This window comes from Mustela nigripes, chromosome 12 (assembly GCF_022355385.1).
Source record: "Mustela nigripes isolate SB6536 chromosome 12, MUSNIG.SB6536, whole genome shotgun sequence".
In the NCBI taxonomy this organism is placed as follows: Eukaryota; Metazoa; Chordata; class Mammalia; order Carnivora; family Mustelidae; genus Mustela; species Mustela nigripes.
In genome coordinates this window covers 66,708,560-66,735,559 of record NC_081568.1, presented here as the reverse complement: position 1 = coordinate 66,735,559, position 27,000 = coordinate 66,708,560, and the positions used below count along the sequence as shown (strand labels likewise).

Genomic DNA, 27,000 nt, shown 5'->3' with positions numbered 1-27,000 from the left:
TCCAGCCCAGCCTAGCGCTTTTAGAGACCCTCGTCCCTGGTCCGCGGCCCGGCAAGGGCGGAGGGGGAGGGGAAGGGGCTCCTGCCTCCTTTCCCAAATCCGGTCCCTAACCGCCCCCTCCCCCGTCGTCTACTCGCTTTGTACAGTCAAAACAGAGCTAGCGGCCAATTGAGGGGGACGGGAAGCAAAGCCGACTAACGCCTCGCCCCTCCAGCCGGCCCCCGGGCCCCCCCTCCCCCTTCCCCCTTCTCTCCTCGCTCTAACCTCGCCCCCATCCCCCGCTCATTTCCTCTCGCACCCGGGCTCGCCAGTCCCTCCTTCCAAGCGCCTCTTCCAGCCCTGGTCTTCCTCTCAGGCTTGCCCCCCTTCTCCCCAATCTCAGTCCTCTCTCCTCCCTTCACCCTACCCCCTTCCTTCCTCTTCCCCTCCCCCAGCCCCTACTCCCCTTGTTCCTCCCCACTCGTTCGCCCCTTAACTCTGTCTCCGCCCACTCTGCGTCGGCCCCTGGGTCGAGGCTGCGCTCCACGTGTGGACGATTGCGCTCCAGCCCCCACTGACAGCCGCCGCCCGCCGGCCCGCCCCACGCTCCGCGGAGCCTCAAAACCCCCGCGCCGCGCCCTCGTCCGCCGCATCTTTCCCGGCGTCCAGCCTCCTGCCCTCCCTTTCACCGGCGGCTCGCCCTGGCCCCGCACACCTCAGCTCGGCTCCTCAGCCGCCACCGGCGCGTCGCTGCCCCGCGGGACTCCAGGCGAGCCGGGAGGAGACCCTCTTCTTTGGGGGGCGACTTTTGTTTGTTTGTCGGCTTCTTCCTGGTGACTTTTGCAACTTTCTAAGATTTGTTCCCGGAACGCACGGGAATCCGCCGAGGCGCTGCGTGCAGGCCCTTTTTTTTTTCTTTTGAGGTCCGCTTTCTTTGTAACTTTACGCCTCGGCTGCTCGGGTTACTTTTGTAATTTCCCGCCCCCGCCCGCTGGCGGTCCTGGAGTCGCTAGGGGCCGTGGCCCGGGGGATGCAACGTGGACCGCGCGGGGCTGCCGGCCACATCGCCGCCGCGCCTCGCCGCCCGCTGCGCTAGAGCCCGCGTCCCGCCCGCAGCCAGGGGGCCGGCGCTCGGTCCGGGGCTCCCGCTACTGCAGGGAGCCCAAGCCCCAGGGAGTCTTGGGAGCCGACGGAGGGCTTGTTAGACCCTGACTTTTTTCAGGCCGCGCAGATTTTGTCTCCCAGCACTCTCTTCTCCGCGGACCCTGGTCCGCGCGCTCTCGGCGCCCGCGATGGGAAGACGGCGGCGGCTGTGTCTGCAGCCCTACTTCGTGTGGCTGGGCTGCGTGGCGCTCTGGGCGCAGGGCACGGCTGGCCAGCCCCAGCCTCCACCGCCCAAGCCGCCCCGGCCCCAGCCGCCGCCGCAGCAGGTCCGACCCGCGGCGGCGGGCTCTGAAGGCGTGTTCGCGGTGCCTGAGTACCGCGAGGAGGGCGCCGCGGCTGCCAACCGGGTGCGCAGGCGAGGACAGCAGGACGTGCTTCGAGGGTAGGTGGGCAGTAGGCAGCGGGGGATCCTAAGCTTGGCAGCTTTCCATCCCACCCCTCCCTGAACCTGGTTCTGGTGGCTGGAGCCGCGGCCCCCTCCACCAGAATCCCGAGGACTCCCAGGAGCGCCTCCCCCTTTTCCTCCGCAGCTCAGCCGGCAAAAAGCCCTCCCTCGGGGGGTTGGGTCGAAGGCCCCCAGGTGTGAATGGCAGAGAGCAGACTGTGCCCGCGGTGCGGGAACAGGTTCTCAGTGTCGGGTGGAGGGCGGCCTTGAGTCTACTCCGCGTCGGGGCTCGTGGAGCCTGCCTGCTCCCCACCGTCGGGGGCGCAGCTCCTGAGCCTTTTGTTTGAGAAGGAGTGCGGGGTTTAGGGTTTGCTCTGATCCTCAAACTCAAGCGCTTCACCTTCCAACGCGCCTTCCTTGACACGTCGGGGCCAAAGTAACAATGGATTGAAGAGGGACGGATTTGGGGACGAGGGCAAGGATTTTTGAAAGAGTCGTTCCTTTGTTCTGTGCATCCGGAGCCCAGAGTAGTAGCAAATTACATGTTTCCATGTTTTCTTTTTGCCCTTTAAAAAGGCAGTGAGGGAAGGCAAATGATAGGCAAGTTTTAGACGTTTCCAGCCCTCCCCCATTCAGCCAATTTACTTCCATGTCTGTGCCCCAAGTCCCAAGAATTTGAAGTGTAGTTTTGGTTTGTTTGTTGTCCCGAAATCTTTTCGCTCGGTTTTTGCTTGGGAAAACCGCTAATGTGTTACCATACACTTCCCTACGTGTGTGTGACCTTGCTTGTCCATCGCAGGCCGAACGTGTGCGGATCCAGGTTCCACTCCTATTGCTGCCCGGGATGGAAGACGCTTCCTGGAGGAAACCAGTGCATTGTCCGTGAGTGCTTGATTGGGGTCCCACCTTGGGCAGCGCGCTTGGCCCCTTGTCAGGGCCGACCTCTTGGATTCAGTTGTCTGGGACACAGTTGCTTTTAGAATCCAGTGGCCACAAAGCAATGATAATTAGGACAGGGACCCGTTTGAGTGTTAAGGAGGAAGCAGCCGGTTTACATCGAAGTTTAGACTTCGCTTCTAGACTCTGTTGAAGGGCAATAATGATAAAGGTTTCAAAGATACTTGGAAGTTTTATCTTTCTGAGTCTATTAATACAAACTGAAGGGGGAGTACACCAATTCCCTAGATAACTCAAAACCACTTTTTCCTAAAGGAGTCCAGATAAGACCACAATGTGATTATGTAAATTATCTGGCTTTTGACTGCTTGAGGTTTAGGCCTTTTGAAGATCAAGCTTTCTTAGGCCTTTGTACAAAACCACTTTATTATCTCTGGTTTCATCTCAACAGCCACATAATGTAGATATGAAAGGAACTCTCAGAGGACTTAGAGTTGACCCAGGTCAACAAAATTTTTAAAAGAACTCTTCCCTAGTGGCTTGACCTTTTTTTTTTTTTTTTTTTTTGTAAGATATTTAAATTTAGGATTTACAGGCTCTACATCTCATAGTGTACTGTAGATTTCCAAAGTGTGAGGCTTAGAGCTTCCAAAGTTCTGCATCTCTGACCTTCAAAGTTTTATTCTTTTATTTAGTTTCCAAATTGTGTACCTAGCTCTCACAAGTTCTAACTGGAGAAGTCATTAGTTACCAGACTCATAGTGATGGACTGTGGGATGTCTTATTTCACATGCCTGTGAATTCGTGAGTTAAAGTGTGACTGGCCTGCTCCGTGTATTTATCTAGCAGTCAAATTTATCTTGTCGGGAGGAGAGCCAGGTATCATAGACAGCACATTCATTTAGAGCCAGTCTTGCCTTTAGATTGACCTTCATGTTCTCTAGGGAAAAAATAATTATGCAATTGTGAACAGAGAAGAAGGGCAAGCCACGCTAGCCAAGGGATAATAAGGATGTAGTGGCATTTCCGACTCTATATTTATTGGTTTTGTGGGTTTGAGATAGACCCTTCATGTTATTTCATGGCAGTTTTTTTTTTTTTTAAGATTTTATTTATTTGACAGAGATCACAAGTAGGCAGAGAGGCAGGCAGAGAGAGAGGAGGAAACAGGCACCCTGCTGAGCAGAGAGCCCAACTCGGGACTCTATCCCAGGACCCTGAGATCATGACCCGAGCCGAAGGCAGCGGCCCAACCCACTGAGCCACCCAGGCGCCCCTTTCATGGCAGTTTTTAAAAAGGAGTGAAGTTTCATGTGTTGTGAAGACTTTTGTTTCTTGTAATTTTTTCTACCCTGAAAATGCCACAATTTCCAGTAGGGAGGCGCAAATGGGAAACAATGACTGTGTTCTTTAAAGTGATTCATGAGTATTTTAAATAAATCCTCTGATGATAAGCCTTTAGTAAAAAAAGAAACAAAAGATATTACATTCTTTTTTCCCCAACGCAGAAATCCTCTATGTGAGGCATATATGGAGGGTGTATTTACCCTTTTAGGCCAGTAGGGCATACTTTGCCTGCTTTAACATGGTTCCTAGACTCCTACAACAGCTTGTCACTCCCCACACACCTGCCATACTAACTGGGATGACTTAGGCACTGCGGAAAGTCTGACTCACTGAATGTAATGAATGTGACTGCCATTATTGAGTTGGAGAGCAGCCGAGAAGAAGGGATTGGTTTATGGTATGTGTTGAAAATCTGTAAAGTCAGATTTTATTGGATTGGTGTGGAATGGGAATTCCAGAGAGCAGAGCCTTCCAGAATACTTGAAGTAGAAATACATATATGTGTGTGTATCATTAATATATACATACGTACATACATATGTATGTATGTATGTACGTATGTATATATTAATGATGTATGTATGTATGTATGTATATGGCCCTCTGAGTGTCTGCTTTAAATACTTAACAGTTTTTCAGCAACATTGTGCTCCTTATTTGTTTAGAAGAACAACTTTGGAAGTCTCAGAGCAATGGTGGCTATTATAGCCTGCTTTTCTACTACTTGAAATATTTGGGTACCTATGAAATACATTGGAAGTTACATGCATCATAAATCTCTTTAAAAAAATTCTTAAACTCAAAATCATATATTCTGTAGTTATCTTTGTATCACCAAGAAATATATATATATATATATCACTTCTATATCAAGCACTTAGAGTTTATCTACAAAAATATTAGCACATTAAAAAGATAATTCAAATACCCAAGAGTATAAAGCAGTGCATAAAATAGAGGAATGTAATGCCCTTTTATTCTCTTGTATGGATCTCACATAAATTTTGAATTTTAATATTTTCTGTTCAATTTAGTAGTACAATTCTCTTTGACATTTAAAATGATAATATGTGGAGATAATAACCAAACTGAAAGCATTATCAAGTCAAAATCAAGAATTTTCATTCTGGGACTTCCTGGCGATAATAAGTTATTTATTATATTTACTGAATTTTCACCATTTAGCAAAAGACAAAGCTCTAAGGCAACTTACAAAGAGATAAGTAGAATACAAATCAAATACGAGGACCAAAGACTAATTATTTCATTTATATATCAGCATTCTCTCTTTATAGAAGGATATTCAAAATGATTACCTTCTAGAATTTTAATCTGTTTGGCGTTGACCAGGGTTCATGAAGAGATGAAGATAATAAAAGACAAATGTATTTCTCAGATTATGGGAAACCTAATGCATTTTGATTTGTGTTTCTATGTTTGTTGTTAGTGTTCTTAGTTGTGGCCTGCAAAGATCATTGAAGTACTTCTGAAATTGCAAATATTTGTTTCCAAAAAAATGGAATTGACTTTCTCACTTTTCATTTTTTTAAAAATCTTGTTAGAACTTGAAGCAGTGGGAAAGTTTATTAATTTATTTGTGAAATTTTGCTATGAAGTGCATTTTGATCAGTGGAATAGGAAAGGGTTGGCCTGAAATCACAGCATTTGAACCTAAAAAGAGCTCAGAATACTCCACTATAACCTCTTTGTTTTATTTTACCAAGAAGAAAACAAAACCCAGCGAAGCTATGTGGTCTTTTTCTAAACTTTCACTGGATCCATAGCATAGCAAGAGTTCAACCTCAGACCTTTCTCATCCTATGTCCTCTTTACTGTTCTGGGCATCTTCTCCCAGCATCAGAGAAACCCTATCCCCCATGTCCTCTTTCCCTCTCCTTTCATTATTTCTGGGTCTCATGGTTTTCATGAAGGTAGGAGGGACAAGTAGTTAGGGGAGGCATCTCATAGTTTGGGATGAGTGTGAGGAGAAAGGGCCTTCACACTCTGTCTTCTCACTGGCTCACAGACATAAAGCTCAAATCTATGGTAATGACAGGAGTCTGTTGTCTGAGGATGACCATTCTCCAGCCATGAGACCTTCCTTGGGTTTAGGACCTGGGTAGGAACACTTTGTAGATTACCTATGCCTAGACTAAATGTCTGCCTGCTGGGGTGAGGGAGCTTTGGAAGAAACAATATTTTAGTGGGTATGGTCATTGGAAAATTATTGGTGATCTGAAACTGTAGCACATTTTAAAATTTAGTAGTCAGTTCCATGGCAGGAACCATGTTCTTGCCTAAAATTAGTTTCCTATCTTCACACTATGATCTATGACATTTTCATTTATAAGGAGTGCTAATGGAGATGCTGGTCATATTACATAGATGTCAAAAGGCAGTTTCGGGAAGAAAAAAAAAATGACTGGGTTAGCTCACTTCCATTTTTTCTTTGTTTGTTTTTAAAGATTTTATTTGAGGGGTGCCTCGGTGGCTTCGTGGGTTAAAGCCTCTGCTTTCAGCTCAGGTCATGAACCCAGGATCCTGGGATGGAGCCCCGTATCAGGCTGTCTGCTCAACTGGGAGCCTTCTTCCTCCTCTCTCTCTCTGCCTGCCTCTCTGGCTACTTGTGATCTCTGTCTGTCAAATAAATAAATAAAATCTTTTTAAAAATAATTTAAAAATTTTTTAAAAAATGAAAAAAGATTTTATTTATTTGAGATCATGAGCAAGTGAAAAAGAATGAATAGGGGAAGGAGCAGAGGGAGAGGGAGAAGCAGACTCCCCACTGAGCAAGGAACTGTGTTGCAGGGCTCCAGGATTATGACCTAAGCTGAAGGCAGATGCTTAACCAACTGAGCCACTCAGGCACCCTGAGTTAGCTCACTTCTGTACTACACACCCTTTACATTATTGGGGGTCTCTGATCTCTTTGAAAATTCTGAGATGCCTGTCTAGTTAAAGACAATGCACATTTGCATGAATGTTTATAGTTAGTTTGAGAATGTTCCCAGACTCTCCTCTTATCCTCATGGATCCAGGCGTGGAGCATTAAAGCACATAGGCTTTGTACACAAATAAAAAATTCAGTTGTGGGTATAGAGATGAATTTCTCAGCTCTTAAATGAACTTATTCTAAAAATGGGAGAGAAGGCACTCAACTAATGATTTTGAGGATCCATGGTATGTGCTGTGTCAGTGAGCCTAACATTCTTTGCTGTGATGACCCTCATACCTTGGAGGTCAAAGCTGCAGGAGGCTTTGACTCTCCCTCCATCAAAATGTGGCAGGAGCTTTTCTGACCAGCAGGATATAGGCTAGGTTGTGGTGATAGCATGGGAGAAAAAAGGCTAGAGGAAGGAGAGAGGGATTTATTAAGGAGAACAAAGATTGATGATGGGGCAGGTCAGATACCAGCTGGGAAGGAATGTGCATGGAACCCCTGGGGCTTGGCCAACTGGTTAGGGCCTGGAGTCTCTGCCTCAGTCCATTTTATATTTTCCATGTCTTGTGAAGTTCTTTTCCAGAGTGGGCTATGTTTTCTGAGGTTTTGTAGACCTCTGGGTTTCCTCAGTCCTTCTAGCTTCCTTTGACCCAGACTGTGATCTTGTGGTAAATTCTATGTATAAATGCTCTGCCTTGAGTGGAAAACATGACCTGTACTGATAGAGTTAAAGGACTGTGGAACTTGAAATAGTTTCATTTGTTTGCACATTATCATAAGGATATTTGTGAGACTTCATCTCATGTCTACGATGGGTAATTTTTTTGCATATCTGAAATCAGACATTACACATCCTGTATTTTTTTATCATAGTTTTTCAAGTTTACTATTGTTGACTGTAGCTTTCTTGTTTTGTATACTGTGGTTTATTACCTAATTATTCCTTTGCTTTCCTATTGTGCTTTCTACAGCAATTTGTAGAAATAGTTGTGGAGATGGATTTTGTTCCCGTCCTAACATGTGTACTTGTTCCAGTGGCCAAATATCACCAACCTGTGGATCAAAATCAAGTATGTTCTTTAGATGTGATCTTATTTATTGCATTATTCTGAAGCTTGTGAATGAATACCAAATGTCCTTTTTAACAAGGATATATATGTTGATTATTTTCCTCATTAGCTAGATCTGCTTTAATCTTTGGAGTCAAAATCTTCAGTGCCTTCATTATTGCCACCAACAACTGAAGGGTAGGAGGATAGTGATTTTTTATTTAGAAGAATGGTTTAGTTCTAGTCCAGAAGCTATGTGTCTTTGCAATAAAAGTGCCTGGATTCAGTGGAAAAGAAATTCTTTGTGAATAACTTATGAACTATAACTTACTGGGTTTTTGTTCTGTGCCCTAGATACTGTTTTATGTTTTTGACTATAGCATTTTATTTAATCTTCACATGAAAACTATGAGATACTATTACTATCCCATTTTACAGAGAAAGGAGTTTGGCACGTGTGAATTAACTAACTTGCCCAGGGTAACATAGATTTGAATTCATGTATTCTGATGCCTAAACGTATAGGTTCCAACCCTAGGCTCTGTTTATTGCCTTTGCATAATCCTACAGTCCATGTCCTATTTCATGGATGAACCAAAGGAGAAAGATAAGAGGATTGGGATGATAATAAATACTATATACTGACCAGATGCTCTACATATATTAACTCACTTTGCTTTACCCATATTAACTCTCAGCAGTCCTGTGATATCACAACAGTGGAGTAGGATTGTGTTATTCATGACCCAAATCAGGGTTGTCAGTTCTTCAAAACTAATCTTTTAGGCTGTTGTTTAAGATGAGATTATAACAAGGTAGGAGCAGATACTATTTATTTAATTGCTCAGTAATTACATAAAAATTTAAATCTGCCTCAAGCCAGAGTGATGTTGTTTAAATTTTAACATTTATCTCTCTAAATTTTCTCAGAAGAGGTAGTAGAGAATTTGTCTGACTCAGAAATTGAAGATTCAAGATTTACATGATCAATGTCATTGTCTTCTGATGAAACTTCTGCGTAACTTCTAGTTTCATTTTCTTTGAAAATTATGTGTCATTTTCTCAACCTTTAAAAGTTCATCTTTGGGGCGCCTGGGTGGCTCAGTGGGTTAAAGCCTCTGCCTTTGGCTCAGGTCATGGTCCCAGGGTCCTGGGATCGAGCTCCGTATGGGGCTCTCTGCTTGGCGGGGAGCCTGCTTCCCCCCTCTCTGTTTCTGCCTGCCTCTCTGCCTACTTGTGATCTCTATCAAATAAATAAATAAATAAATAAAATCTTAAAAAATATATAAAAAAAATAAAAGTTCATTTTCCCAATTCATCCAGGCTTTCTTGACCACCCAGATTACCAGATTTCCTTCAGTGCTTTCAGGAGCCTTCCTGGTCTGACTGCCTCGAATATATTCTGGACCTTATTTTCATTAATGTTGTCTTAGTTTACTCATATATGCCTTCAGGGAAAAAAAAAATCCTGGAGAAATTTTATGGGTTCAGCTTCTTAATCCTCTCCCTGGGCAGCTAAACATTGACTGGGCCAACCCTCAGTTTATGGTATATAATTCCATATGGAATCCGGGAATTCCTATGGCCTTGTAGTACTCCCTTTTCATCAGGAATCTCTCTTTGCCAGTCTTATCCTACTCCACTCCTTCAGGGCATTTAGCACCATTATTTGCCCTCTTTGTGAAACATTATTTTCCCTCCACTTATGCAGTATCCATGGCCATAGTGTTTTCCTGGTTATTATATTTTAGTCTTTGGTCAGCATCCTCTTCATTAGACTTTGGCATTTTCAACAGTATCGACTCCCTGGATGAATTTATTTACATAGATGCCTTCAACTACTACCAGTATGTTTCTAACTCATAGTATTTGTCTTCAGAATAGATCCCTCCAATGAGCCTCCTATTCACAGGTTCCATCTCCACTTGAATGCATAGTAAATGTCTGAAACTTGGTAGCAGGACATTTGATTCATTGTTGCCCACAATCTGTTTCTTCCAGTTTCTCTTGCTTCAGCAAATGCCACTTCTCCTCCACCCAGTGCCTAAGCAACTGTTTCTCTTTACCTTCTTCCTCCTTTTCTCAGTGTCAACTCTTTTAACCAGACCTGGGGGTTCTGTTGGAAAGCATATTTTAAGTGCTTCTACTTTCCATCACCACTGATAGCCTGTCGTTAAGTTCCCCTCATCTCTTAACCTGGGAGGTAAGAGAAGTCCCCCTCATCTCTTAGCCATTGGGAGGGTACTATTAGAGTACCCTGGGTTCTCTGGGTTCCACCCTTAATCTCTTCAGATGTGTTCTTCGCAGAGCAGCTAGAGGAATCCTTTAAAAATACATTGCACCACTTTACTCTCTTAAATCCTTGCAATGACTTCTTTTGCATTTGGGATATAACAACCCTTTCATGGCCTGGGAGATCTTGGATTATCTGGCTGGCCTCTGGATGCCTCTTTAAGACCTTTTCTTCCCAGCATGACTCTTTATAGTCCTGTGACTCTTAAGTTTTTCAAATAAAGGAAACTCTCCACCATCTGAGGGACTTGCTGGTTTCTCTCCCCATGAGCTTCCTCTTTAGTACTTCTCATGCCTGGCTCAGTCTCTTCTTTCAAACCACTTCCTAAGTGTCACGGGAGAATGGTCTGGTCTTCCTTCTGTCTAGATTTCTCCTTGGCTCCTGGCTATTCTCCTTTATAACACAGTTTCCTTTGGAGAACTTGTCACAACCTCTAATGACCTTGTAGTGTTTGTTTACTTGTGTTTTGTCTGCCTCTCTGTGGGAATGTTAGCTCCATGAGGGTGAGTACTAAGTCTATCGATACAGGAGACACTCAGACCCCAAATCCTGAATGGTTACACAAATCCTCCCACCTCCTAGGAACTGTGCTACCAGTCACCATTTAGCGATTTCTTTTAACACTGGAAGTGTTATCTATTTTAAATGCTAACAAATGCAAACATGCTGTATGTGTGCGCTCACAAATAAGTATATTATGGGTCATAACATTTCTGTAAAATACATTTGTCATTGAATTGGATATTTGGTTTTATAACTCACAGATGCTAAAATTTCAGTGATTGATATTTTTATATATTTTTGTTGTTGTTCATTGCAGTTCAGCAGTGCAATGTCAGGTGCATGAATGGAGGAACTTGTGCAGATGACCATTGCCAGTGCCAGAAGGGATATATCGGAACTTACTGTGGACAACGTAAGGAACATTGGAATAGACTTCATTTATTAGAAATTATTTGATTTCTCCTGATAGATGTGAAGTGGGTATTTCATACTAAGTCAAAATTGAAGGACCTATAAAACCAATGATGATAAAAAACAAAACAAAACTATGTAGTAAGCCATACCTTACAGCTAATTTCTAATTTTTATCCTAGATTTTTTTTCTCTTTTAAGATTCTTATGTTTTAGAGTGTTGATGTTGAATACCACTAGTACTTCCTCAGATTTGACCCATATCACAAGTTAATATTTACTTACTCTTTTACAAATCTTGCTTCATAAAACCTGAATACTTTCCTGAAGACATGGTAAAGATTGTTGTGATTTCACTCTCTTTAGGATATCCAAAATTAACTCTAGGAGAGCCGATCTTAAAAATGGTCATTAGCTCATATATATTTAATTATGTAATGAAATAATGCAGGGCTCTAAAATGATTTTTAAAAAATGATAGTTTGCTGTGAAAGAGGGAGCTTTAATCCAGTTAAGGTCTTTTCTTCACTTATTGGAGCATATTCTGTACTAATAAAGAAATAACTTTTTAACAAAGATGTGGGGATGATCACTCTTGGATTATGACATATCACTGGAGAACACGCGTGGTTTGTGTTTTGTAGACTGTGGGACTCTTGAATCCCCGTATTTTCAGTCATGACATCGAAGAGCGTTGAATCATATATAACAACAAAGTCCCTTCTCATTTCATTTGGATTTTATCAGAGACAGGGTCTAGATTCACTCTTAATCTTCAAAGTCTCCCTAAGAATTTCTCTTCAACATTTTTAACATAGGAAGATCAAGTAGTAGGTATACAAGAATATCTACCTTGTTTTAAGCTAATCATATTTTGTTGGAATTTTAAAAACTTTAAAAAATTGTTTTCAATATGCATAAAGCATAAAATTAACTGTTTTAACCATTTTTATATGAACAGTTGAGTGGCAAACCACCATTCTACTTTCTCTATATGACTACTCTAACTACCTCATAAACATGAAATCAATACAGTATATGTCCTTTTATGATGAGTTTAGTTTACTTAGCATAATGTATTCATGGCTTATCCTTGTTAGAGCATATATTAGAATTTCCTTCCTTTTAAAGCTGAATAATACTCCATTTTGTGTACATATGGTAATTTTTTTTATCCGTTTGTCCGTGAATGGATCCTTGAGGTGCTGCCACCTTTTGGCTCTTGTCAATATGGATGCACAACCATCCCATTTGAGTTCCTGCTTTCATTTCTTTTGTGTACCATACCCACCCAGAAGGAGAAATGGTGGATCATGTGCTAATTCTGTTTTTAATTTTAAGAGCTGCCTTACCATTTTCCTTAGTGGCTATACCATTTTACATTCCCACCAGCAGTGTACAGGGGTTCTAAGTTATCCACATTCTCACCAAAGCTTTTCTGCTTTGTGTTTTGTTTTTTGTGTGTGTATGTGTGAGTGAGATAGCCATCCTGATAGATATGAAGTGGTATCTTCTTGTTGTCATTGTTCTTAGTAAGATTGCCTTCCTGTTAGGGTAATATAAGCTTTCCATTTATAAGTGCTATGAAGTTTTCTTTTTAAATGATGTAAAATAGGTAAGTAACTTAATGTAAAGAAAAACACTTTGTTCAGGTCAGGAGTCAACCATCTCTTTCTGGAATATAGTTTAGACTTTGTGGTCCCTGTCACAACTCCTCAGCTCTTCTGTTACAGTGCAAAAGTGACCATAAACCATATGTAAATGAGAGAACTTGGCTGTGTTTCAACAGGGCTTTATTTTTGGGCTCTGAAATTTGAATTTTATACCATTTCCATGTTTCACAAAAATATTATTCTTCTCTTGATTTTCCAACCATAAAAAATGTGAAAAGTGTTCCTAACTCACTGCAATACAAAAACAGGTGGTGGGCCAGATCTGACCTGTGGACCAAAGTTTACAGAACCCCTTGTGTAGGTAACTTTCAGGTATGGCTATAGCTGTTGAGGTAATCTGAGACTGACCAGTGTAGAAAGCTGAGCAAAAGGAATTTGAGAGAATACATTGCACTGAGGCCAGTTTTCTTGCAGGAATAGGAGATGCCAATGTAATAACTTTTTTGGGCTAGGGTTGACCAGGAAAAAGCTGGACAGCAGTGTAACAGAAGTCATAGCAAACTTTCTTTTTTCATGGATGATTTTTTTTCTGTATTTTATTCCAATATATAGGTATTTTCCAAATTTTATAATGGACTCCAGTTTACAACCACTAAGAAAAAAACCTATTGTGAATATAGTATTTATAAGGAGGCAGATTTTTATACCTTTTTTATACCTAAACAGAAGTGTTAGGAGAGCTGATTGTATTTCTCTTTTATAGAACTCAGTAGCAATCAAAGAGACACAATTATCTTTCCTAAAACTCAACCTTTTGTTGTGTAGGGGGAGAAAATTCATAATTACTTTAAAATTACAGGGGGAAGAGCCTTGCCTCAACAGATCTTTCAGAGTATTAGCTCAAATCTATCATGAAACTATCCACTTTCAGCCTGACAGATACAGATCCTATATCTGTCTGGGGCATTTCTGTGTATGTGTGTATTTTCCTAGAGATTATACAGAAAGCTGGTGTGTCCCTCCTCTGCTCTTTGCACAGAAATGGAAAGTAAAGGGATGAAAAGTAGTTTCCCTTTTTGCAGGAGATGCTTTTATGTTCTTCTGTCCTGTGCCAAACCATACCACTGCCCCCACACTTTTCAGTCAGGGGAAAGGGGAAAAAAACCCTGGGTCATAAGAGCTGCATATTTGAAAATGTGTCTACTGAATATCTCATGAGAAAAAACTCTGATTGCCCAACATGTACTGAGGGTTAATAGAACATATGGTGCAAGCAAATTATGTAACCAGCAAAATCATTCACAGCAAGTACAAAGATGCAGGGTATGACACTTCGTACACATCACTCAAAACCAGGTGTAAGGAAGATACTTGCTGAACTGCGTGACACAGAGAGAGCATTATAGCACTGAGAGTAAGAAAGCAGGTGTAATAATTTTCAGCTTGTGAATCCAGAAAAGCCCTGGAAAAACATTTGCTAAAATGAGGATTATAAAAACATTTAAACTGCCTAGCTACCTTCCCAGAAATATCGAAAGCATTCCTTAGAAAGTGCTCTTTCATTCAACTTGTTCACTGAGTTTCTCCTGTAAGCCCCACCTGTGCAAGGTGTTGGGAATGAATTAGTGAGCAAACAAGATGACCTAAAGGTCTCATTTTAGGTCAGTGGGTGAAGTATTTTAGACAGAGAGAAAAGCAGATTCATAGCACCTATAGTGGGAACATACTTTTTTCTTCCACCTGTTTTGTAGATATTAAGAAAATCCATGTGCCTAAGGAGAGGAAAGGAGGTAAAGGTGGGAGGTGAGTTCAGAGTTGGTGCTGGATGGCCTTACCCACCAAGGAAAGAAATTGGGACTCTAAATTTTATGGGGAGCCATTGAGTTAGTTTGAGCAGTGGAGTGATACGATCTGATTAACATAAAAAACTTAATCACTCTGGCTGCTACTGGATTGTAGGAAGGGTGAAGAGAGGTGAGTTACCAGCGCCTGCAGTCATTAGGTGCATGGTGCTGTTGTAATGAGCGTGGGGCAAGTGCTTGTCATGGACTTGTATTCAGAGGTAGAGTCTGTAGAAGGATATGTGTGCTGGTGGAGTGGGTGTGCTGGGGGAGAAAAACAGAAACAAAGATCCATGATGACAACTGGAGAATTTGGATGGAGCCCCAGAGGGAATGGTTGTGCCATTTTCTGAAATGAGAAGACTGAGCTGGGAGTGGGTTAGGCCGAGCTGCAAACACGGGATGGCAAGAGTTTTGTTTTGGGCTTGGTAATTTAAACAGTCTGTTAGACCTCCAGTTGGAAAGATGGATGAGCTAAGATCTTCAGAGAGAGCTGACGGAGATAGGAACTTGGGAGCATGTAGACTGAATTTCTATATAGATAATGGGTTAATTATAGGGCGGGGTGAAGATCACTGGGAAGCTGGGGTGGAGAGTATGTAGCATGTGGTTTTTGCCATTGCTTTTGCTTTATCCCACACCAGGTGTGAGCATTTCTTTCTTCCTGGGTGGTCAGCCTTCTTTCCATGCCTGAAATTTAGGCATATTCACATTTCTTTCCAACTCCGGTTGGAATGTAAATTTCCATTTCTGTTCTGTTTTAAGAAAAACTATTGCATAAAATAACTTTGATTGTAACTCATTCTTAAGATGCAAAATTAGCTCTTTTGTTTATTTTTTACTCTATTTTTGTATGCATTGTCCACTTTTGCTGCTGTTGTTCTTCAGTATAACCTTTGGGTGATAAAGAGCAAGTCTTATTTTCATAGAAATACTCTGTAGAATAAAAGAGAAGGAGAATTAGTTTATAGAACACTTTAAATGTCAGAGACTGTGCACTTTGTTTTATACATCATTTTATTCAATCCTCAAGGCCCTTTCAGGTAGGATCTATAAACCCAATTTTCAGCAGGGGAGCAGAGAATCAGAAAGTTGATGTGATCAGGATGTGTGGAAACAACAGAACTTATCCCTTCACTGCGACTTTCTCCCTTGCAAAATAGTGGGAAAAGAGGGGGAAGACTTTCATGTATTCCAGGATTTTTGTTTTTTGGTATCTGCGGTGGATCAAATTCTACAGTAGATGATGGGGATGCAAAGGCAGGCAAACTCTGGTTTGAGTTTGAGACCTCACTTTCTAGTTTCTAGTTTGAGACTTCACTCTCAGACAAGAAGTAGTAATATAAGCAAAGGGTCTCAGCCTTTTTGTTCATGGGAGCTCTTTACATTTTTTTTTAAATCATTGAGTATACCAAAGGTCTTTTGTTTAAATGGGGGTATGTCTGGGTGCCTGGGTGGCTCGTGGGTTAAGCCGCTGCCTTCTGCTCAGGTCATGATCTCAGGGTCTTGGGATCGAGTCCCGCATTGGGCTCTCTGCTCAGCAGGGAGTCTGCTTCCTCCTCTCTCTCTCTCTGCCTGCCTCTCTGCCTACTTGTGATCTCTCTCTGTCAAATAAATAAATAAAATCTTTAAAAAATAAAAAAATAAAAAAATGAGGTATGTCTGCTGATACTTATCATATTAAAAATTAAAATAGAGAATTTTAAAAAAATATTTAAAATAATAAAATCATGTATGTTTACATAATTTTTTATGAACATTAACTATATTTTCTACCAAAAAAAAATGGTAATGAGTAGAGAGACATTGTCCTTCTAACATAGACAGATTAGATTATGTTTAATTTGTACTGGACAGGCTCCTCAGGAGAAACTCAAGGATTAAGTTAGAAGTGGGAGTTAGAAGTTAGGAGTTAGAAGTCTGTTTGGGAAGCCCTGAGAGAATCGCTTTCTCCACCTAGTCCAGGGGTGCATCCTGAATGTCAGTCATGAATGCTTTTTTCCAATCATGTGTTAAAGGCTAGCATGGATCTTATGAGAGAACACATCAGGGAAAGTGATTTCCATTTATATTTTTTACAGTTTGATGATATTTAAAGTACTTTTCTCACATCATAATTAATTACATTAGATAAATGCTGCTTCTTTGCAATATGTGTTTTTAGCATTTGAAATGTTCAAGTGCTGTCCATTGTTTCTACGGAGTTCCATGCCACTGAGACTTCTCCAACAGGTTTTTGTTTTCTTCCACATTCCTGTCCACCCCCATCTTTCTCACGCTTCTCATGTCCTTTATTTCCTTTCCTTTATCCTCTGTATTTGTTCATCCTGTTTATTGCCCGGCCCATATTTCAGGACAGAGATGAGTTGCAAGTGCTGTGTAGGCACTAGTGGAGAAATGGGAAGGTGTGGTTCTTCCAAAGATGCACTTGTGCGAATATACATAGAATCCTTCTTGCCTTTGAGCAAAGCCTGATACAAAGAATTTTAAAGCCACTAGCACACTGGTGCTTTAAGATAAAGAAGTCTTTTGTTTCAAAGTGTGTTTTCATATCATACTGTTAGCAGAACAGAAGCCACTTGGATGCTTTCTAGATGAAAATAGGTATTCTACTCAGTATTCGTGGTATGGAGATAGCAACACTATTGCATTTTTAGATACCTGATTATTTACTGAGCTTCCCTTTTTTGATATGTGCCTCCTTTGAAGCACACACAGTTGTCCTTTGCCCCCTCACTTAGCTTTAATGTTTGAAGCTCTGTGTTTTGGGCACAATTCATAAAATATAATCCTTTATCTGTGAGGATGGTTTTTATGTTTGACAAGGTGGGTGGATTAATAGACAAGCTCTTAGTACCTGTATTTTTTCTCAGAGAAGGCATGATTCTTGGATTCCAGTGCTGTCAGGAGAGTTTTCAAGAATAGTGGTTTTTCAGGGAATTTGTGGAACGGTCTTTATAGAGTGGTTTTCTCTTTGTGGTCCAGGCTGCTGAGGGTGGTGCAGTGGGGGAGAGGAGCCGCTCAGGGTCAGTTCTAGCTCTCTGTCTCTCTGGGGCCCATGGAGCCTGAACTGAATCCTGGTCTCCCTGGTCACAAGTGGAAAGGAGTGAAGGAGTGTATGCTGCCTGTGTTCGTCTTAAAAATTTGGCATTTGGGGTTAATTTTTTAATAAAAATATTTATCATATTGAGACACTGAAGTTTTTCCTTCTTTCCTTTTATATCCTGTACATACTCTGTACACATTAGTTATCTCTTGATGTTTCATTGATGAATTGAAGGTATCCCCCCCCCAACCATGTTCACGTTAGATTTTTTGTTTTTTCTTTTACCGACCCAGTCTTTTTTCTTGCAGGGTGGGGCTTTTTTTCTTCTCTGATTTTTCCTGCTCTTTGTTGCCATATCCTCTTTATTTTTCCATCTCGCATCCCTCCCTTTTTTCCTGTCTCTCTGCTGCCTATTGTCTGTCCCCTTTTTCCTACATTTCCCCATATTTTATTTTCTTACCTATGAAGATTGATTATGGGGGTAATAGAAGTAAGATAAGAATTGGTTAGTTACATTCTGACAGTGTGAGCATTTGAGCCAGCCAATCCTTGTGATTCTGTTTAAAAGAAAGAGAAAAAAAGAACTTTTGCCAGATCTGTGCCTCACAATGTGATTTACATGAATTATATAGGGTTTTGTCTCAATTTACGTTACGTGTATTTATTTAAATGTGCATGCAAGTTGTAACTTGTGTTTGAGAGTAAAGATACGTTATGGGCGACCTCTATGCTGTATGGTACAGATGACCTTTGAACAACACAGGGCTTAGGGTGCCGATCCTTCACACAGTTGAATATCTGTGTATAACTTTTAAATCCCCAGAAACCTAGCTACTAATAGTTTTTTGGAAGCTTTACTGATAACATAAACAGTGGATTAACGTATTTTTAAAGTTATACTTGTCATATACTGTATTCTTAAAGTAAGCAAGAGAAAAGAAAATGTAATGAAGGAAATCCTAAGAAAGAGAAAATAGACTTACAGCACTGTACCATGATTATCAAAAAGAGTCTGCTTTTGAGTGGACCAGCACAGTTCAAACCTGTGATGTTCAGTGGTCACCTGTACCTGGAGATTGACCATATAATGAGCTTCTTGCTGTGTTTGTGTGCAGCTGTCTGCGAAAATGGGTGTCAGAATGGTGGACGTTGTATTGGACCTAACCGCTGTGCTTGTGTTTATGGATTCACTGGTCCACAGTGTGAAAGAGGTAAGAAAAGAGAAATGAGACCCTCCTTTTGGAGAAGTCTCTTTTGTTTTAAACCAAAATATTGTATAATTGTAATTATACAATTACAATTTATAAACAAAAAGTTGTATAATTTTTGGTTATCCAAAGAAAATTCTGATGAAATTATATTTTTATTCATCTCTGATGATATCTATAACGTGAATAGTAAGATTATGAGACATAACTAACAACAACTGGAGAATGTCCATTTTTTGCCCCAGAGTAAGCTCAGTTCAGGAGGCCTGTGGAAGTTCTGTTGGGCAGGAGAAAAGGAGTGGAGGAATGAATGCTCAGTAGGCATCCAGCATTGTCTACCCATGTAAATGGTCAGTCAAGCCAATATGAAACCAATTTACCATAATACAAATAGTACTTAAACTCATGATTGGTAGACTGGTGGAAATCTCCAGTGTCGATGTGCTAAATGATCTATTAATGATGTCCTGGAATCAAATGGGTGCCAGTGGCCTATTAAAGATTTTAATTTTGGGCGCCTGGGTGGTTCAGTGGGTTAAAGCCTCTGCCTTTGGCTCGGATCATGATCCCGGGGTCCTGGGATCAAGCCCTTCATTGGGCTCTCTCCTCAGCGAGGAGCCTGCTTCCTCCTCTCTCTCTGCCTGCCTCTCTGCCTACCTGTGATCTCTGTCAAATAAATAAATAAAATCTTTTAAAAAAAAATAAAGATGTTTAATCTTACAAAATGTGAGAAATAACTATTTAACATTAAACCATAGGAGTAAAAATAATGTTAAACTAGAAGCAGTATTACATAACACTCATAAGGACATACATCTTCAATTTATTTTCCCAGGGCTTTTCATAGCATCTAAATTTGTACAGTGCATTCTTTGTTATGAAACGTGAGAGTGTATGAAGCTATGCCATTGAAATATTACAGATAAGTAGTAGTGATGGTTTATATATGTATAGAGGTTTCAAACTGCAAAAAAGCCTTGTATTTAAAAAATTGTACTCATCACCCTGTCAAAAACTTCATCTTAGTATTTGGGTTAAATCTTGAGAAGAAATGGAGAAATTGGAATTCTTGTTAAAGTTTGAAAAGAAAAATGTATGAAACCTTTTAGCATACACTGGTATGTATATATACCTCATGATATTTATATTATTCCTAGGGTAATTGAGATTTCTTGGGACTGAAATACATTCCACAAATGACAAAGTTTATGGTTATATTTAGGGCAAATTTAAATGCCTTTACCAGATGCTTTTATTTTGGGAAGAAACATTAATTATGAAATGTTTGCATGAAAAGGTAAGTTGTTGAGAATGGAATAATACAGATTGCCTATATAATATTAAGTTTATTTAAATACTACAGAATGAAAAATATTTCAATTTAAATTTTCAAACATAATTTTAACTGGTGGAGACGATGTTCATTTTTCTGGAAGTCATGTAACCTTCCAGAAAAGTTCTCTTGTCAATTCCTAATTGGCAAAGGAATTGGGCAGTTTCAAGTCAGAGGTTTCCAGGCATTACGTCATCGTTCTTCAACAGTTATCCATTCATTAGATTTGTTAGTTCTTACTACATTTATGGGAATCTAATAAAGACGTACATATATCTTACATGTATAGTAGCATGTTTTCAGAAGAAATTACAAAATTGATTAGTTAATGAATTGGACTGAAGGATATTTTTAAAACATGTGTTTGCTTCTTTAAAGTCTTTTTAATTATTAACCTGCAGATGAAAGCTCTAAAACTTTTTTTCTTCCAAAGTTAATAATTTTCACTCTTGAGTTGCACATATGAACTTACACATTTTTAGAAGATATTTTCAGTGGAATATTTTAGAATGTAATTAATCCCTGTAAAAAGTAGAGTTGATAATTTTTCTTAAGAAATATTGTCTACTCACATATACAAGGAATAGTTCATTTATGCTGAGTGTAATGAATATGAATAGGCTCACATGCCCTGTTAACATTTAAAGTTCCTGTTGTGTTTTTCAGTTACGGAGTTTCAAAAGATAAGTTCTTTGTTCTCTTAAAGATTTTTGTGAAATGAGGGATGTTTTTCCTCCTTAATGTAGGACACATACAGTTTTCCTTTAAATTAGCCTCTAGGGATCAGTTGTATGATAAAACATGGCTGCTCTTCCAGCTATCTAGGCTCTTGGCAGACTGGTTTCCGGACTGGAGACAGAGACTGAGTGGTAAATGAGTGGCTGGCATGATTATGGTATTTAACTTGAGTCTTAGTGCTGGGCTGGTTGAACCTCTTTGGAGTTCTCTTCTCACTCATGCTGATAGGTACAATGACCTTTTATACTTAGCATTAAAGAGAGTTCTTATGGCCACTGCTGATTATAGAAGGCAGACAACTCTGCTGTGTCCAAGGCACATGTGGAGACTCAGTCTTTGGGCTTTTCTTTCCAAATACATGGCATTAAAAAAAAAAGAAAAGAAAAGATTAATAGTGTGCCTAATATATATCTGAGAATACAGAGAAATGAAATTAACATTGTATATCAAGGCCTGGTGCTTTTTTCCTCAAACATTTAAAATGTACCTTATTATTTATCAGTAGAAATTTGGTGGAGATGGGGTGGGCAGGCAAGAAATGAATTTACGTAAGGAATTTCTGGAAAAATGTAGTGATTACTTGATCACAAATACAGCCAGCCAAAAGTCCTTATTTCAGTTTCTTTGACTTAAATGATTGTTGAAATCTTGAATTTTCCTTAAGGCTTATATAAGGACCATCTGTTAAAATATATCCTAGACTCTTAAATTATCCAAAATATATTACTACACACTGTTTTTATCATGTAAACATGACTTTCTTTAAAAATGCACAAATTTGGTGAAATTTCAAATATCCTTGTATTTAGGGACATTTCCTTAAAATGTACATTTTTCAGTAAATGGTACCTTGAAAAGGAGCATTGGAGATTAACTTTTTAATCTATTGACATTTTTAAGAAAAATTCCATTTGTCAATCTGAAGCTACTTTATAAAAGGTGAGATCAAATGTTAAAAGTCTATGAAATATAAACTTTAAAGTCTTTGTGTAAAATGAATCAGGGATGGATTTCTCTTCAGGGTAAGTTTCATAAAATCATCCAGTTGAAGAACCTCATGCATGATCTCATTGTCTAAAAGCCTTTTGGAGGAGTCACGCAGCCTCTGCTTGAATATCTCCAGGCACAGGGTTCTCACTCACTCATCCCATTGTAAAGCAGGGTTTTGTGGTCAGAATTGTGGTTTTTCAAATGCTGTGTTATGGTTCTGCCTAAGCTAGACCTTTAGGAGATGGATACCCCATCCCTAATTGTCCACTTCAGTGGGCATGATGATGGTGGCTCTCTGAAAGGAGCCACTCATAGTCTTAGCCTTCAGTTTTGCATATTGGTAACTTGAAGTCAAATTATAAGTTCTTTTTTTTTTTTTAAGATTTTATTTATTTATTTGACAGAGAACACAAGTAGGCAGAGAGGCAGGCAGAGAGAGAGAGAGAGAGAGAGAGAGAGAGAGAGAGAAGCAGGCTCTGCACTGAGCAGAGAGCCAGATGCAGGGCTCAATCCCAGGACCCTGGGATCATGACCTGGGCCGAAGGCAGAGGCTTCAACCCGCTGAGCCACCCAGGCGCCCCAAATTATAAGTTCTTGAGTTATTCTGTGTATTTGTGTTCATCCACCCACATTTCAGGAAGTAAAGTTACTGGGACAGCTATTCAGCCTACTCAAACCATATCTCGATTCTTCAAAAATAAGAGTGGAAGCAGGCGAAGCAGGGTTTTCCTGAATTCTGGGAATTAGGTAGATCAGACCTAACTGTGTTCAGAAATAATTGATGCATGTGTTAATTAACTAATTTCATGGTCTTGGAATTTATTATAAAATACACATGGTGAGTTTGTTCAGCCTATGAAGTAACAGCAAATAAGTGTGACCAGGAATACAGGCGAGCATGGTGAGAGAATAAGTGGGTAAATTATGCAGGATTCTATCTACTATGGATTTGATGCTTCCAAGAAATATATAATCAGTACTTTCAGAAAAAAATTCCTTCCACTGTAATATTCTTATCTAAGAGAAACACATTTATTATGAAATAATTTCAAAAATATGATAAACAAAAACATGTAATTCATAATTCTTCCAGTCAGAATTATTTTACAAAATTTAGGGGGATATGCTTTTGAATACTTTTTCCCACTCTACTTATGTTACTTACAAAGGTTGGGATCTTTCCATTCTTACTGGAATCCACCCTTTTGTAACGTGAAATCTGCTTGTATCCTGCTCCTCATTTGTGTTATGAAATACATTACATTATAGATTGAAATAGTTTTGCTGCATATTGTAACAATGAGGGCCAGGCATCTACATTCTCTACAATCATGCCATATTTGTAAAGTTATTATCTTGGTGTCCCAGATGAAGGAACTTTGCCCAGGTAAAGCTTATGTTAGCACTGGGAAGCTTGTAAGGATGAGAAAAAGGATACAGACAATCTAATTTAAGACCTTAAACTCAATTACTGTGGTGGCTTCCTGCATGCCGTAATTATATTTCTCTGTTAATTGACATTTAGGGTCATTTCCAGATTTTCTTTTTGCTTTGTTGCCTATTTGTGTTTTAGCAATGCCATGATAAGAATCTGTGTAGTAAATCTATAACCTCAATTTTATTCTTAGAAATAGAAATGCATAGAAATGCAACTCCTGAGTTGTTGAGTATGTGAAAATTTAAAGCTTTTGATGTATTCCATTTATTTCCCTCTAAAAAGGCTTTTATGTTTTATTCCTTTGGTGTTATGTGTAGAAAATCTTTTAGCATTCCCAGATCTTAAAAATATCTATAGTTTTTAGCCTGGCGCTTTGGAGATATTTTTCTTGTTGCTTTTCTAACCATAAGTTAGAATATATAGGAAGGTAATTTTTTATTTTTAAATGAAATAAATGTATTTATTAATATTTTCATGTATCTTTTGAGTGTTTATTAAGTGTTAGGCTAGTTGGAGCTCAGGCTGCAAAGACAATATAAACTCTGTTAATGAGAAGCAAACTCAAGAACAGCAGTGACCATCTACTTAAACATTAAAAAGGAATACAGTATGTAAATAATTGGAGTAGGGACAACTTTATGTGAGAGCTCAGGAATACTTCCTGGTTAAGTGAGAATTAGAAATGTCTTCGGGCACCTGAATGAAAGCAATATGACTCATTATAATGAGAAAAAACCATTTTAGACTAACTTCTGTATTGTTATTAGAAGATACATCATGATTGACTTTTATGCTTAAATAACTTTAAACTCCGTACTTAAGTACCAGTTAGGACAATCACTGAGCTGAGCTTGTTTTATAGTAATAAAATGTCTGCCTTTCTCTTGCACTCTGTTGATTTAGTGAAAAAGAAATTAGAAGGAACAGAGAGAGACTGTTACCAACCACAGATGTCAAACTCACGCGTGCCCATACGCACGCATACACACATATTTCTGTACTTGTGAGACCGTTAAGAACATTTTATAACCTCACACTCTCTAAGCTAAACTTAACCTTAAATGGGCATCAGAGAAATTCCAAAAGATCTGTGGGAACTTTACTTTCTGGCTCTAGCTCAGATGACATCCTTATCTTGAATGCCATTAAGCACACAAGGGAAGGAAAATGAGAGCAAAAAAGCAGACAGTGGGAAGTAGATGGGAAGGGTGGGAAGAAAGGAAGGATGAGAGAAAAGGAAGGTGTAATGCTGAGACTAGGAGTGAAGATGCTTGGTTCTAGAAGGGAAAGGTCTACATTTGAAAGATAATCATTGATTGATTTGATCTGGGAGAAGCCAGAGCTCCCGCTTCTTAATCTTTGCTTTAAACCTCTGCTGTTGAGATGTGTGCAGTAAGATCAGATGTGTTGGCAGCCTCTTAGACTTCGATGCTTTACCTTTGAAACTTGTTTGAATTAAAGCAGTGAGCATTTTCATTTATTCCAGCTCTAAGTGCCCCTTATTTATAGATTTCTTTGCTTTTGGTTTATCTACCTAGAGGCAGGGAACCCTGCAAGAGAAAATTTTAAATATTAGAATATTTTATGTGTGTGTAGTTGCATAAATATTTTCCTCTTTTCCTATTTAACAATAGGAAAAGAGGAAAATTTTATTTAATAATTAAATTGAAAGAAATGTTATATAGGATTCAGCAAAAAATAATAAATTGTTCATGTGTACTCTGTACATTTGACCCTTGAACAACATAGGTTTGCACTCTGCAGCTCCCCTTATATGTGGATTTTTTTCAGTAAAAATACTACAGTACATTAACTGAATTTTCCTTATGATTTTTAATAGCACTTTATTTTCTCTTAGCTTACTTCGTTATAAAAATCTAGTATGTAATACACATAAAATACATATTAATCAACTGTTTATATTATTGGCAAAGCTTCTGGTCAAACAGTAGACTACTAGTGGTTAAGTTTGGGGAGTCAAAAGTAATATATGGATTTTCAACTGCATGGTCAGTGTCCCTAACTCCTGTGTTGTTCAAGGATCAACTATATTCCAAAAAATCCCAAACACTATAAATGCCCAAATAGCATCTGTATTCAAGGGTTTTAGATAAAGAATTGTGGACATGCAAGTGCTTCATGGAATTGTTGGAAAGATTAAAAGCAGCAATGTGTTCAGCTCCTGATATATAAGAGGCAGAGTGCCTGGTGCATGTAGGTGTCCACTAAATAATATTTGTTGTTCTGTAAGTACACAGGGTGTAGTCAGAATCAGAGCTGAAATCTGCCATGTTTTAAGTACATAGCATGTAGTCAGAATCAGAACTGAATATTAAGACCTATATGACCTTGGAAAAGTGATTACCCTCTCTGATCCTTGTTTCTGCATATAAAATGCATGTCTTTCATGTGCCCCTTATTTTTGTGCCTTAAATGAAACTGTATAATACCTGGCACCCAATAAGTGGTAGTCATTGATTTTAATACCTTTTAACTGGACTCCCTATTTATTAAAAAAAAAAAAAAAGTAAGTATGTTGGCTGGCTATTCAAAATGGAAAATTCAAAAATGGAATTTCTAATGGGGAGTAAAAGGATTTTGTTAATTACTTAAGTCATATCAATAAAGTTTCATGCTGTCCTTATTGGGAATACATACCATATTTTAAGGGAGGCTCACCTTCCTGGCATGAGAATTAAATGAGAGAGACAGTGCCTAGCCAGGGTCTGGTACAGAGAAAGTACTCAGTGAATGATAAGCTATAATGGTGGAGAATGAAAGCAAGAGATGATAGGATTTCTTGTATGAAAATTGTCTTGATGAAGGAGAAAGATAATTCCCAGATTACTGAGACTGTATCAGATCAAGGTTCATCAGTTGTGAACAATGTTAAGTTTCATTGTTTAACTTCTGTAGGTTTTTCTGTGATAATGCACAACAATAAACTGAAAGATGTATGTATCATCATTATTTTGCATGTTATGTGGTTGAACTTTTTAGAGCCTACTTATGTTGTTTTGATGTGTTTGTGCTGTAAATACCAGGGTTATGGCCAGTACTTACTATTTAACTGGTCTCTTTGATCTTTGTCTCTGCCTTCATTGTATACAAGGTCTATTTCTGATCATTTTGCAGTAGAACTGATACATGTATAGGGATTATTTTGCTCAAGATACTTGTAATCAACTTTCATATGGCTCAATCTAATAGAAGGAGATGGGGAGGGTCTTTAAACAGGTTAGAGAAGTTCCTTTGTGAAGCTCTCCTTGACTACCACACATCCCCTTCCTCAGTTTATTTTTCAGGCAAAAATTAGGCATGCTCTCTTTTTATCCACCTTTATCTACCATTCCTCTAGAATAGCTCTCTTCATCACTGTGTTGTGACTGTTGCTTACCCGGTGAACTTGTTGAGAGCAGAGATTTTTATCTGAAGTTGCCTTTGTGTTTCTTCTTCACACACTGCAGTATATATGTAAGGCACACCAGTTAAATGACTGGATAAGCATTGGTGTTCCCAGTAAAAGAAATAGGTTGAAAAAAACTATAGACACAGTAGAGACCTTTGAACATTCATGTAGGCTTATTTATCATGGAGACTCTAAGACACACCTAGTGAAACAGAAGCATAGAAGGTGAGGCTGGTCAAATAGACGTGAACCTTCATATTTGAAGTCTGGAGTGCCAGAGTCAAGGGGCTGCCCTTTATTCAGCCGGCACTGAGTAGAGAGATTATGAAGTACTTCTGTACTTGAAAGTAGTTCTCTAGAAAGGTTACTCTGGAGTGGCATACAAAAAGGAATGGAGGGTGTTAAAACAGACAG

At 39.5% G+C, this 27,000-nt stretch overlaps 1 protein-coding gene across 1 annotated transcript in view; it reads left to right on the top strand.

Annotated features, from left to right (window-relative positions):
- The first annotated feature begins 1,175 nt into the window (after positions 1-1,175).
- The window catches only part of FBN2 (fibrillin 2), a 250,558-nt gene continuing 224,733 nt past the window's right edge, over positions 1,176-27,000 (top strand). Inside the window, exons 1-4 of the mRNA XM_059417490.1 lie at positions 1,176-1,525; positions 2,328-2,410; positions 10,876-10,971; positions 18,586-18,681. Coding sequence (XP_059273473.1) covers positions 1,272-1,525; positions 2,328-2,410; positions 10,876-10,971; positions 18,586-18,681 — 529 coding nt within the window. The 5' untranslated portion in view covers positions 1,176-1,271. The remainder of the gene's footprint in view (positions 1,526-2,327; positions 2,411-10,875; positions 10,972-18,585; positions 18,682-27,000) is intronic.